Source organism: Erythrolamprus reginae, chromosome 2 (genome assembly GCF_031021105.1).
Source record: "Erythrolamprus reginae isolate rEryReg1 chromosome 2, rEryReg1.hap1, whole genome shotgun sequence".
NCBI classification, from domain to species: domain Eukaryota; kingdom Metazoa; phylum Chordata; class Lepidosauria; order Squamata; family Dipsadidae; genus Erythrolamprus; species Erythrolamprus reginae.
The window spans coordinates 36695031-36709982 of NC_091951.1; the positions used below are offsets into that span (position 1 = coordinate 36695031).

Here is a 14952-nt window from a genome sequence, read left to right on the forward strand (position 1 = left end):
AAATTAATATAAGACAGTGTCTTATTTTCGGGGAAACATGGTAAGTGTTGCTAATCAAGTTGGACACTACTTGTAAGAGCCGAAAACTAATTCTAAACTTCAACAGTGAAGGGAAGAGGTGAGATAAGAGCCGTGATGGCAGTCCGCAACTTACAACCACAATTGAGCCCCAAACATCTGTTGCTAAGCCAGATGTTGGTTAAGTGAGTTTTGCCCCATTTTACGCCCTTTCCGGCCACAGTCATTAAGTGAATTGCTGCAGTCTATTGAAGTTGAAGCCGTTAAATTAGCAACACAGTTGTTAAGAGCCATGGTGGCGCAGTGGTAGAGTGCAGTACTACAGCTCTTTCTGCTGACTGCCGGCTGACTGCAGTTTGGCAGTTGGAATTTCCCCAGGCTCAAGGTTGAACTCAGCCTTCCAGCCTTCCGAGGTTGGTAAAATAAAGACCCCAGATTGTTTGGGGTGATATGCTGACACGGCAAATCACTTAGAGAGGGCTGTAAAGCACTATGTAGTGGTATATAATTTAATTTAAATTTAGTGTAATTTAATTTAAAGTCCTCGGAGAGGGGTGGCATACAAATCCAATTAAATAAATAAATAAATTTAATTTATTAGACTTTTAAACCACCCAGCTCCTTGCTATTTATGTGCTATTGCTACTGCTAATACAAGTGTCCAGTGCAATAAATCGGGAAGCAAGATGAGCTGTTCAAATGGCAACAGGTTTAACGTTCTCTAGAACAGTGTTTCCCAACCTTGACAACTTAAAGATATTTGGACTTCAACTCCCAGAATTCCTCATCCAGCATTCGCTGACTGGGGAATTCTGGGAGTTGAAGTCCAAATATCTTCAAGTTGCCAAAGTTGGGAAACACTGCTCTAGAAGGATCTGAACCGCTAAATTGCCAACAGATTAGAACCAATGGAATTTCAAGGGGGGCTGGACTTAGATCTCTTTGTGTGGGCACTGAAGAAACTCGAGACTGATGAAGCCTTTAACCCCTGAATTGGGGTTTTTAAATTGTAGTATTAATTGCATTACATTATTCTGTTTTTATATATGCTGTGAGCCACCCTGAGTCCTCGGAGAGGGGCGGCATACAAATCTAATTAAATAAATAAATAAAATAAAATCTCTCCTACATCAATAGAGACATCACTGATAAAAAAAATAATAATAGTTGAGGTGGTTACAAGGATTGAAGGGTTGAATCTTCAGGGTGGGATTTGAAGGGGAAGGAAATAGCACCCCATAGGTCTCCTGGGGGGGGGGGGGGAACTGAGCAAAATGGACTGTTTGGGGCCTCAGTCACTGAAAGGATTCCCACTTTTTTTCAGGCATCGGGCGCTGGACGAACCCTCAATACATCCAGTTCATTACAATCCTTGAAGATGCTCACCGGTATGGCACACCTGAACACAAGGTAAGGGTAGTTGTGGTTACTTATTATTTGTGTTGTGCATGAAATGATTAAATATGGGATTAGAGAATAATCATATTTCAATTTAAGTCAAGGAAAGCAAAACGAAGTCCTAGTTAGAACCCAAGAAAGATGCTTATTTATGTTGTTTGTGGCACCCATTAATCCCTCAACCTTCAGTCTTAATATTCATTCCCTTTTTAAGAAGATTAAATTTTGGGTGGCTTGAAGAGAGGGTAGCTTGTATTTAGTCCTATATTCATCTAGGTCACAAGTGTCAAATTCTGTTTCATTGAGGGCCGCATCAGGGTTGTGTTTGACTTCAGGGAGTATGGCTGGTGGTGGGCATGGCCAACTCAATGTCACTCAACGAGGCTGTTTTCAGCCGTGATGGCCTCCAGCCTTCTGCCAGCCAAAACGGGACTCAGGGAGCTCCACTTTGGCTGACAGAAGGCTGCAGGAGGCCATTGCGACTGAAAATGTAGCCTGATAGGGCCACTAAGCATTCTGGGCCAGTCCTTCGCTGTTTCCAGGGTGGCCTCACAGGCCAGATCTAAGTACCCCACGGGCCAGATTTAAGTACCCAGCAGGCCAGATCTAAGTACCCTGCAGGCCAGATGTAAATACCCCGCTGGCCAGATCTGGCCCAGAGGCATTGTTCTGGTACAAATCAACTTTTCCCAGTCAGATAACTCAGCACAACGAGATATCCTAGATCATTTTATTACAGGAATTCTCACAATAACTCACAGTTATGATGCGATTCTTCTGCAGTATAATCTTTCCCGTTGTGCAGGTAAAAAGAGGTTAAATTGACCCCAGCTCTGGGTGTAGCATCTACATGCTGGCTGGCTTAGTGAGTGAAGACAAAAGACCCTCTGGAATGTTCTCTCCAATTACCCCTCATCCCGAGTCAGAGCCAATAGGAATACACAAATGTGGTCACATGTAAAACTACATTACCCAGAGTGCAATTTCACTACATTTCCCCTAATGCAATATCTTAAAGAAACATGCCTAAATACAGTCCAACTATCTCTGTCTCTGGGGACAGCACAGGCCTTGAGTTTGACACCCCTGATGTAGATATTTTAGAATGTTCTCTAGAAAATGAATTTATCTAAGCAGTCTAATCTAAAAAGGTTATTGTCAAGGTTCCAGGTAGCATCCAAACTAAATCAGAGTCCAAGTCAAAGTACTCCTCAAAAATCCAATGTATTGCCGGAACCATCCTGGCACCTACACTGGGAAACCTGAATCTGAGTTTCCCACCCAGTTGAAAGTTCACATCCCTTGTCCCCCATCCACAAACTTGCCCACACAGATTGTGCCAGCGTGGCAAATTCTTCCTCCACTTCCACCCAGGTGGGTGGGCATAGGATGGCCTTGAACCACTCGAAAGAATGCTTTGTGGCTGCATCTGTTTCCCCTCATGAAAATCATCCCTCCTAGGTTCCCATAAATATCAGGCCTTCTATAGATAGTGTTCTGCCGGGCTCTCTGGTTGGAACCTCCCGAAAATTCAAGGGTACAAATTTCAGACACACACACGTTTGAAAATTCAAAACAATGTTCTTTAGCCCAAAATTCAAAATAAGCTAAGCACTCTTTTTGTATGGCAAAGAGCACTCTTCCCAAAACAACCAGGTAGTCTGTACAATTTCCCTTAAGCAGTCATTAAGTACTTAGCTAGAAACTTCACACACCTTCTTTTTCCAAGGAAGTGAGACACATACACACACGTTGCTCTGCTTTGGTTTCAAAGACGTGAAAAATCAACAAAGTCCAGAAAACAGCGACACACGATTCCTGAAGAACTGCAATCAGATACTCTTCCACAACGGCCAAACTCACACACTGCTATTTATAGCAGCAGCCCTAATTACTGGAGTCCCACCCAAACACAGGTGGCCTCTCTTATCTCCTGTAATATGTCCTTACTTGGTCTCTTCTACGCATAATTCTGCGCTTGTGTGTGTCCAAGACGTCTTCATCTGAATCAATGGAAGATAATGGAGATTGACTGCCTGGGCTGTGTGCCAAGTCCCCCTCCTCCAAGTCACTCCCACCTTCTTCTTCGTCCGAGGAAACTAAACTCTGAACTGACTCTGTCGGCAATAACACAGGCCTATGACATGTTGAAGTTTTCCCTGCATCCACCTCCACATTCCCTGGGGCAGGAGCTGGGCCAGAGCCAACCACAACAGATACTGTGGCAAGCTATTAATTTATCACATGCACCGGGTTTGGCAATTATTTCATTACTTCATTAAAAAAAGGTACTGTTTTTATAAGTTGCACTGCATGTGGTTTTCTTAATCATTTTTTTTTCTCTCTCTCTCTCTGATAATGCTTCACAGAAAAAACTTGCTACCTACAATTTTGACTTCAGAAGTTGGCCTGTAGACTTTCGGTGGGACGAGGCCACGAGTCGGTGAGTGGACAGTGGGAGAATAACTCGGTTCTTCATTTTCGGTGGTCTCCTCTTCTTTCAAGTAGAGGCAGAAAACTTGGCTGCCCGTCCACAAAATATATTATGGGGCAACAGATATGTATTGAATGGAGAAATGCAGAGGAAAGCAGCTATTGGCAAACATTCACAATATAGACCATATTTTTTGGAGTATAAGACACAGCTTTTTCCCTCTAAAAGAGGCTGAAAATTTGGGTGCGTCTTATACACTGAATGTAAGTTCCCCCTCCCCCCCCTTAACAAGGCAGTAATGATCTTCCTGGCTTTGAGGCTTTTTCATTGCTACTCTCTCCGAAGAAGGTTTTTTCCAGCCCTAAGTTTTTGCAGGCTTTTTTTTTTTCATTGTTACTCTCTCCAAATAAGATTTTTTTTTAAGCCCTAACCAGGGATAAAATAATGTGCTGAAGCTGACCAGACTAAAGATGCTAACCAGATGAATACCTGGTAGGCAGATTTTTCCCCTCTATTTTCCTCCCCCCAAAATAAGGTGCATCTTATACTCCGAAAAATACGGTACATATTAGCTAATCAGCGTGCATGATTTTAAGTGCACTTTGGCAATTTGCAGGATTGCCTGCCTGCCTGCCTTCTCCATCTCTTCATCTTTGCCTTTCTTTCTTTCCCTTTTCTTTCTTTCTTTCTTTCTTTCTTTCATTCTTTCTTTCTTTCTTTCCTTCTTTTTTTCTTTGCTTGATTGGTTGCTCACACTATATCTGGCCATTTTGTGAAAACTTTAGCACCAGTCAACCATATCTGAAGATGATGTCCTCTATCTGGATGATATATTCCATTCTTTATTCCCCCAATATTCTCGTCAATCTCTGGACAACACAGTGATCTGTGCTTTCTCTGTTGGTCTTCAAAGAAGACACAATTTTCCCTCTTGGAGATAAACAGTTTGGTAATACTTGCAGGTCTGATTCAGGAAACGTTCCCTTGTTGCGGTCAGAACCAAAGCATCGAAGTGCAATCAATGGATTTCTTCATGCGATCAAGAAGCTTCCCTGCCAAATTGCCAGGTATCTGTCTTTGTCTTGTTCTGGTTTTTAATCTTTGTGAAATAGGTGAAACATGGCTATGGGTGCAAGAAAATGATGCAGATATCAAAAGACTACTTGCACTGATGAACATCTGCATGCCTATCTAGTAGTCCTCAAGGTGCTTTTTTCTAAAAAGACCACTGTACTTTTTTGTTTCCTTTGAAAAAGTTTTGCTCTTCATCCAAGAAGCTTCTTTGGGTTCTAACTGACTGGTGGGGAATGGAAGGATGTCAAAAATCACGTGGTACAACACTTAATGATTGTCATAGCAGTCAAATGAGCAATGAAGAAACAATCAATATTAATATAAATCTTAGGATACAAGCAACAAGTTACAGTCATACAGTCCTAAGTGGGAGGAAAAGGATGATAGTAGTGATGAGAAAAAACTAGTAGAAATAGAAGTGCAGACTTAGTAAAAAGTTTGACAGTGTTGAGGGAAATATTTGTTTAGCGGAGTGATGGCGTTCGGGGAAAAACTGTTCTTGTATCTAGTTGTCTTGGTGTGCAGTGCTTTAATTGGCTGAGTGTTGAGTTGGAAGCACAAGGAATAAGTTCTCAGTCTGCATACATACAAGCAACGAGTGATAAATCATGATCATAATAAAATAGTCATCGTAAATTGTAACATAGAACCCCCAGTGACAGTCATTGGATATTCTATAATCAACATAGATCATAATAGGATACTAATAAAAGCAGTCAGCATAAATCATGAGATAAAAAACCAACAAGTTATAAGAAGCCAAGGAAATAGATAATAGGAAAGATGAGAAGGATAATAGTAATACAGCCCTACTAGATGGTTTGACATCCCAGAGGGATAAGGCAAATGTTGTCGGAATTAATTGTTTAGCAGAGTGATGGCCAGGCAGGGGTCTCCTGTCCCTCATTTCCATACCTGTTTGTTGACAGCTTTATCGTGGCGCACACCTTCGGACGACGTATGCTCTATCCAGGCTCTGTCTACCTGCTGCAGAAGGCTCTGATGCCCATGTTACTTCAAGGACAGGCTCGGCTGGTGGAGGAAGTGAGTAAACACCAACCAGGAATTTACGAGCCCCAATTCCCAGACTTCTTTCCAGGCTATTTCTCATTCCAATACAGGTTAGTCCTCGACAAAGCCAAGAGAGGATCCAACATTCATTTCATAACCAGGTTACTAACTGAACAAGCTGCAGTGATTCCCTTAAACCAGGGGTCTCCAACCTTGGCAACTTTAAGACTTGAAACCCACAAGTCTTTAAAGTTGCCAAGGTTGGAGACCCCTGACTTATTTATTTATTAATTGGATTTATTTATTCCACCCCTCTCCGAAGACTCAGAGCGGCTTACAAGATATAAAAAACCAATACAAAGTGTTCTGAATCCAATTCAATTTAAATACTAGTTAATCTAAAAACCCAAATTTCATTAAAACTCAATCATTCCCCTTCCAAATGAACAAACATATATTTCATTCATCGGCCAGGGGGCTAGGATCTAGTAGCCCCAAGCCTGGTGGCACAAGTGAGTCTTCAGACTCTTGCGGAAGACGAGGAGGGTGGGGGCAGTACAAGTCTCTCGGGGGAGCTGATTCCAGAGGGCCGGGGCCCCTGCAGAGAAGGCTCTTCCCTTAGGCCCCTCCAAGCGACATTGTCTAGTTGACGGGACCTGGAGAAGGGCGACTGTGGGGCCTGACCGGTTGTTGGGGCTCATACAGCAGGAGGCTTAAAACAACTGTGGCAAGAAAAGTCACAGAATGGGGCAAAACTCAATTTAACAACTGTCTTGACAAGAGAAGGTTTAGGCTCAATTATGGGTCACAAGTTGAGGACTTCCTGTACAAAAATTAGAAATTAGTTTCCTTGATTTGTTCTCTCCTTCCTACCAGCCCCATTCTATATTCTAATTTGGGAAATACAGGTGTTACTTCAACCCCAAATAAAGGGTTGTTCTTCTCCTTGCAGTACAATGGAAAACGAGCCAAGTTGGCAGCTTGTGATGGCAACGAAATCGACACCATATTCGTAGATCGAAGGGGCACTTTGGAACCACAAGGCAGGAAACTAGTGAGTTGACACCAAGTCGTGGTCTTACTTTCAAAGACTTTATTGATAAATTTTAATGCAATGGGGGGATATTTAAATAATGAATTAAAGGGGAGGGATAAAATGGCAGGAGCTAGCACCCAGTGGACTGTATTAAAAAAGGCCATCTTAAAAGCCACAGGACTGTATGTAAAGCAAATAACTAAAGGTAGAAGGAAGAAGAAACCGCTATGGTTTAGCAATGATGTTGCTAAAGCCTCAAAAGAGGAAGAAATTGCCAAATCTGTAAAGAATAAAACCTTCTTCAGATATATTAGTGATAGGAAGAAGAAAAACTGCAGCATCACGAAGCTTAGTACCGGGAATAATACATGCATTGATGGGAATAAGGAGGTCGGTGACCATTTCAATAGCTACTTCTGTTCAGTTTTCTCAAAAGACACCTTACAAAATAATACTATAGAGGGATATAGCATTGCTTCCAGCTGTACGGATTCGGCTCCAGTGATCTTAGAAGCCGATGTCTTAGAAGAACTTGAACGATTAAAGATAAATAAGGCAATGGGTCCAGATGGCATCCACCCCAGAGTTCTTAAAGAACTCAGATCTGTCATTGCTACCCCCCTGACTGATTTGTTTAACCAATCCCTGTTAACAGGAGATGTTCCTGAGGATTGGAGAATGGCCAGTGTTGTGCCTATCCACAAGAAGGGCAGTAGAGAAGAAGCTAGTAACTACAGGCCACTTAGCTTGACATCAGTTATAGTTAAAATGATGGAGACCCTACTCAAAAAGAGGATAAATCACCTAAAAAACAATAACTTATTGGACCCAAATCAGCATGGCTTTACTGAAGGCAAATCATGTCAGACTAATCTCATTGATTTCTTTGACTATGTCACAAAGGTGTTGGATCAAGGTGGTGCCGTGGATATTGCCTATCTGGACTTCAGCAAAGCCTTTGATACAGTTCCACATAAAGAGCTGATAGATAAATTAGTGAAGATTGGACTTAATCCCTGGATAGTTCAGTGGATTTCAAGCTGGCTGAAGCATAGACATCAGAGAGTTATTGTTAATGGCGAGTATTCTGAGCAGAGACAGGTTACAAGCGGTGTGCCACAAGGGTCTGTTCTGGGTCCTATTCTTTTTAATATGTTTGTGAGTGACATAGGGGAAGGTTTGGTAGGGAAGGTTTGCCTATTTGCCGATGACTCTAAAGTGTGCAATAGGGTTGATATTCCTAGAGGGGTCTGTAATATGGTAAATGATTTAGCTTTACTAGATAAATGGTCAAATCAATGGAAACTGCAGTTTAATGTTTCCAAATGTAAAATAATGCACTTGGGGAAAAGGAATCCTCAATCTGAGTATTGCATTGGCAGTTCTGTGTTAGCAAAAACTTCAGAAGAGAAGGATTTAGGGGTACTGATTTCTGACAGTCTCAAAATGGGTGAGCAGTGTGGTCGGGCGGTAGGAAAAGCAAGTAGGATGCTTGGCTGCATAGCTAGAGGTATAACAAGCAGGAAGAGGGAGATTGTGATCCCCTTATATAGAGCGCTGGTGAGACCACATTTGGAGTACTGTGTTCAGTTCTGGAGACCTCACCTACAAAAAGATATTGACAAAATTGAACGGGTCCAAAGACGGGCTACAAGAATGGTGGAAGGTCTTAAGCATAAAACGTATCAGGAAAGACTTAATGAACTCAATCTGTATAGTCTGGAGGACAGAAGGAAAAGGGGGGACATGATTGAAACATTTAAATATGTTAAAGGGTTAAATAAGGTTCAGGAGGGAAGTGTTTTTAATAGGAAAGTGAACACAAGAACAAGGGGACACAATCTGAAGTTAGTTGGGAGAAAGATCAAAGGCAACATGAGAAAATATTATTTTACTGAAAGAGTAGTAGATCCTTGGAACAAACTTCCAGCAGACGTGGTTGGTAAATCCACAGTAACTGAATTTAAACATGCCTGGGATAAACATATATCCATTGTAAGATAAAATACAGGAAATAGTATAAGGGCAGACTAGATGGACCATGAGGTCTTTTTCTGCCGTCAGTCTTCTATGTTTCTATGTTTCTATAAATCTCCCTTTAGTTTTTCCTCTCCCGTTCATCCTTTACAACAAGAATGTGCCAAAATTACGAAACTGCTATGGGAAGAGTGGAATCTTGTTTCTACCTCACTGACACCAAAATCAAAGGGCCTTCAAAGCAGGAACTATTATCTGTCTTTTATCATCCTCTGGGCTTACCTGTGGGGAAATGCCTGGTTGCCCATATTCATAAATTATTACTTAAATGTGGTTGCTTCCAAAGGAAGCTGGTCAACTCTGTAATTCTGTGGGAAAGTAGATAATGCTATCTAATAAGCACTGGGAGGATCTCGGTTCAAGCTGTCCTATACTTATAAGTTAGGCAAGACTTGCTATCAATCTGATTATCTATCTGAATACCAGTGAGGTACACTTCAAACCTATCTAAGATGCCTTGTGGAGTTGCCCTGGGGATTAAATGGGAATGTGCCCTTGAAAGTTTGCTTAAAGCAGTGATTCTCAACCTTTCTAATGCCACGACCCCTACAGTCCCTCATGTTGTGGTGACCCCCAACCATAATTCTAGCATCAATTCTCCCAACAGAGTTTTAAGCTGATTGGCAGGAAGATCAGAGGGACAACCCCCGAAACGGTCATTTGACCCTCAAAGGGATCCCGACCCCCAGGTTGAGAACCATTGGCTTAAAGCATGTATGTAGCCACTCATCTTCCAACCAACTCTGGGAGGCCCCCAGCAAGAAGTTAAAACAGTGTATAAAATCATGAGAACTGTAAACCTGAATCGAATAACGAAGAGTTGGAAGGGACCATCGAGTCTTCTAGTCCAGGAGTCCCCAACTTTGGCCACTTTAAGACTTGTGGACTTCAACCCCCAGAATTTGGCTGAAGAATTCTCAGAATTCCCATCAATATTCCAGTATTCAGCACTATTTGGATAGATACAGCTTCTTGTTATGTCTGGGATGTTCATAGGCAGGAAGTAGGTGGGAACTTCCTGAATGTTGGGTGGTTGCACAGCACGTTTCCTGTCATTTGCATGGCTGGTGTGATAAAAGTTCCTATTTTTGTTCTTTTCAGGTGATTTGCTGTGAAGGAAATGCAGGCTTCTATGAAGTAGGCTGTATCTCTACTCCTTTGGATGGTACGATCGCTCTCCCTCTATTGCATTCTTCTCAAGGAAAAGGACTTATTAATTAATTCGCTATTGATAACAGATTTCTCTGAAAAAGTCATATTTGAGGGGCTACCACAAAGAAGAGGGGGTCAACTTATTTTGCAAAGCACACAAGAAGCTAGGACAAGAAGCAATGGATGGAAACTAACCAAGGAAAGAAGCAGCCTTATAACTAAGGAGAAATTTCAGGACAGTCAGATCAGTTGGTAAATCCAGTTGGTAAATCCACAGTAACTGAATTTAACCATGCCTGGGATAAACATTTATCCATCCTAAGATAAAATACAGAAAATAGTATAAGGGCAGACTAGATGGATCATGAGGTCTTTTTCTGCCGTCAGTCTTCCATGTTTCTATGTTTCTATCAGTTAATCAGTGGAACAACGTCTCCAGAAATTGTGAATGCTCCAACACTGGATGCTAAGGAGAGATTGGACAACAATTTGTCTGAAACAATATAAGGTTTCATGCCTGAGCACGGGGTTGGACTATAAGACTTCCAAGGTCCCTTCCAACTCTATTATGCTGTTATATTATGTCCTGGGATTGAATTAAACCAGGGTTTCTCCTAAAATGATTGCAAGAAAATTTGAGTTCACCTTCTAAAATGTTTTATGGGATAGAACCCAAATTGTGGGATATGTTTCCCATTCATACCCTGTGCTAGGATGCAGAATGGTTTTCTCTGTTCCTTTTAAGCTGCTGGATCTCAAGATTTTTCCCTTCTAGCAGGGGTGAAATCCAGCAGGTTCTGTCAGGTTCTGGAGAACCGGTAGCAGAAAAATTGAGGAGTTCGGAGTACCAGCAAATACCACAAATGGCTCCAGAGTGGGGAAGAAATGGAGATTTTGCAGTATCCTTCTCCTGCCATGCCTACCAAGCCACACACCATGCCCACCAAGCCACGTCCACAGAACCGGTAGTAAAAAAAAATGATTTCACCACTGCCTTCCAGCCTAGTCTAGTGTTAAGACTATCCAGCAGGCAGCCTCCCATCATTTTGGAAATTGCTCTTACAAAATCCATTTTTAATCTGGATGGTGCCAGGACGGTGTCTTAGAAGCAGAGCTATGAAAATTAAGTCACTGGGAGAAATCAACCCCATCCAGATAAGTAATTATATTGGTGCAGAGCTTTAATTATATACTTGCATGATCAACCATATGATTGATGTTCTGTACATTCAGCTCCTGTCTGGATTTCCCAAGCTGAAATGATGGGGACATGTCCTTTCATACCTCTCTGGGCATTACAGCAGAGTGGTGAGATGGTGACATGATAGCCATGTTCCAATATCTCAGGGGTTGCCACAAAGAAGAGGGAGTCAAGATATTCTCCAAAGCACCTGACAGTAGAACAAGAAGCAATGAATGGAAACTAACCAAGGAGAGAAGCAACTTAGAACTAAGCAGAAAATTTCTGACACTTAGAATAATTTAATCAGTGGAACAGCTTGCCTCCAGAAGTTGTGAATGTTCCAACTGGAAGTTTTTAGGAAGATATTGGATGTATGGCTGCGATTGAATTGTTTGATTGATTTTAATATACTGGGTTTTAACCTTATGTAGTTTTTTAATTAATTAGATTTGTTTTGTATTCACTGCGAGCCGCCCCAAGTCTTCGGAGAGGGGCGGCATACAAATCTAAATGATAATGATAATGATAATAATAATCTAATCATTGGTTTGAAATGCTATAGGCTTTCCTGCCTGAGCATGGGATTGGATTAGAAGTCATCCCAACTTTTGTTGCTCTATTCTAATTTAGATCCAATAGCATGTTCAGGGCAAACCTTGGCAAACTACTTTGGAAGCTTCACATAATCCTTTCTTAATGAGCAGTTGCTTAGCAATCATTCAATATTACGACAGACCTCCCTAAGAGCTACTTACCACCCAGTTGTGGAATTCCAGTGATTGCATTTCGTACATTTGGCAATCAGCTCGTGTTAACGGCTGTTTGCAGCATCCTGCAGTCGTGACTGTGATTTTTACAAGCCACTTCTGGTAAGAACAAGAAAAGAGGCTTGCTTCACAATTGTGGTTTTCATTCAGCAACTGCTGCAACAAAAGTTGTAAAATCAGTCTCTGTCACATGGTGCTTTGTTTAATGACTGCTACCATTTGTGACCGTCATTCCAGATTCAATTCTGGCCATAAGTCAAGGATGACCTCTGTGGTTGCAAAAGCATTACAGCTGCTTTAGGACCTGATAGAGTTGATGCTGTGTTCTGATTGATTGATTGATTGATTGATTGATGGTTCTTTTTTTGTTGTGGTGGTTAGGATTCTCGTTATCGCTGATCTTTCCAGTTGGTTTTTCTCCTTCTGTCTTATAGCTGGATATTCTGTGCTGGGATGGAATCATCCTGGGTTTGCAGGCAGCACGGTGAGTTATTTCAAGTTTATTTTTTCAGTTCTCCACTAACTATCATATTTTTTGGACCATAAGATACCAAGATTTCAAAGAGGAAACAAGGGGGGGGGAAGGTTTTTGCTCTCCCTGGTCCCCCAGGACCATTCTGCAGGCATCCCAAACCCTCTTTGCAAAAACGGGGCATGCAGATGATTTGGGAGGCCTGCAGACTGCTCCTAGGGTAATGATGGCGAACCTACGGCAAGCGGAGCCACGCAGAGCCATATCTGGCACCAGCTCCCCCCTCAGATTAGGATTGCCCCCACCCTCCTTGCCTTTCGTAAACTTCTGAAAACCCACCTCTGCCGTCAGGCATGGGGGAATTGAGACATCTCCCCCGGCCTATATAATTTTATGTATGGTATGTTTGTGTGTATGTCTTGCTTTTTAAATAAGGGGTTTTTAGAGATTTTTAATATTAGATTTGTGATACATTGTTTCTTATTGTTGTCTGCGGAGAGGGGCGGCATACAAATCTAATAAATAATAATAATAATAAAATAATAATAATATCTGCTGGCACACGAGCTATTCCCCTAGCTCAGCTCCAATGTGCATGTGTCTGCCGGCCAGCTGATTTTTGGCTCACACAGAGACTCCGGGAAGGCGTTTTTGGCTTCCAGAAAGCCTCCGGGGGATGGGGGAGGGTGTTTTTACCCTCTCTCAGCTCCAGGGAAGCCTTTGGAGCCTGGGGAGGACAAAACACGAGCCTACTAGGCCCACCAGAAGTTGGGAAACAGGCCATTTCCAGCCTCCAGAGGGCCTCTGGAGGGCGGGGGAAGCTGTTTTTCCCCTCCCCAGGTATTGAATTAAGGGTGTGGGCACTCAAGCATGTAGAATAGCACGCGGCCACGCTCTTTTGGAACCTGTCCTTGGAACCTGTCCTAGGGACTGGTGATTGCAAAAATGTGACATACTAGGGAGGAATTGAGAAGCGGTTTTTGCAAAACTGAGTTGCCCAGAAGGTTTGGGAGGCCTGCAGAATGCTCCTGGGGCCTAGGGTGAGCATAAATGTGATGTTGGGAGGGGGTGCGATTGCAAAAATGGGGCATTTTTGCCCTCCCCAGCCCCCAGGAGCCCCCAGGAGCATTCTGCAGCCCCTTTATTTATTTGTTTGTTTATTTTATTTTATTTTCGCAAAAAAGAGTTGCACGGTGAGTTTTAGGAGGCTAAAAATGCTTGCATTCAATGTATAAGATGCATCAACATTTCCACCCTATTTGGGGGTGGGGAGTGCATCTCATATTCTAGAAGTATGGTAGTCTCTTAAAAAATCTGATATAGACCTGGACATTCAATAACATACTGGCTGCATTGGATACCAGTGAACTAATCAACATTGATATTTGAATCAAATACATGCAAAAGTATTATTTGCTAGGCTGAAACAATTGTCTTTTTGAAAGCCTTTAAAAGAAGGAAGAAGGTAGAGTCCTGTTATTTACATGAAGTAAATGTGAATCATTTAATTTCCCATTGTTATCTGCTCTGCACCAAGTATCTTTTGCTTACTCTTCTATGAAGCTTAACAATTCATCTCTATTAGGAAAACCTATTTATCTTTGAAGAAATTTACACAAATGCTAAAATTCAAGACAATCAACACCACCTCCGGACTTCCGTGTTTTTGTGATGCTGCAGGGGAATCCTAGCAACGCAAAAATGGGCGCTTCACTGGCAACGGAAGTCCAGAGGTGGGGTTTCCCAGCGAGGGGAGCCTCAGCGAAATCGCAGTAACACAAAAACACGGGAGTCTGGAGGTGGGGTTTCCCATGGAGAGGAGCCTCAGGAATCCTAGCAGCGCAGAAACGGGCGCTTCGGCTGACAAAAGGAGTGAGTTTTGGGCTTGCACGCATTAATCGCTTTTCCATTGATTCCTATGGGAAACATTGTTTTGTTTTACAAACTTTTCTACAAACCTCGTCCCGGAACCAATTTCTGGAGGCAAGTCCTGATTAATTGTTCAACAGGTATAACACTTAGATTTATACAGTGATACCTCGTCTTACGAACTTAGTAAGACGAGGTATCACTGTATAAATCTAAGTGTTATAGCTGTTGAACAATTAATCAGGACTTGCCTCCAGAAATTGTGGATGCTCCATCACTGGTGTTTTTAAAGAAAAGATTGCGCAAACATTTGTCTGAAATGGTATAACGCAATAATGGCGAACCTTTTTCTTGTGTGCCAAAAATGAGAGTGCATGCATGCATGTGCTAGCATATATGCGTGCCGGCAAACAATCCCCCCCCCCAACATGTGACACAACACGCATGTACCACCGTTGGGCCGTTTTTCATCCTCTGGCTTCTCTAAAGTCTTCAGAGTAT

General features: G+C 42.2%; 1 protein-coding gene across 2 annotated transcripts in view; it reads left to right on the forward strand.

The window, feature by feature from the left end:
• Window positions 1–14952, forward strand: part of ABHD16A (abhydrolase domain containing 16A, phospholipase) — a 48285-nt gene that overhangs the window by 16703 nt on the left and 16630 nt on the right. For both annotated transcript variants that reach the window (XM_070737803.1, XM_070737804.1), the window contains 7 exons: window positions 1343–1428; window positions 3786–3859; window positions 4813–4917; window positions 5854–5968; window positions 6888–6989; window positions 10110–10173; window positions 12545–12594. In XM_070737803.1, the coding sequence (XP_070593904.1) occupies window positions 1343–1428; window positions 3786–3859; window positions 4813–4917; window positions 5854–5968; window positions 6888–6989; window positions 10110–10173; window positions 12545–12594 (596 nt within the window). The remainder of the gene's footprint in view (window positions 1–1342; window positions 1429–3785; window positions 3860–4812; window positions 4918–5853; window positions 5969–6887; window positions 6990–10109; window positions 10174–12544; window positions 12595–14952) is intronic.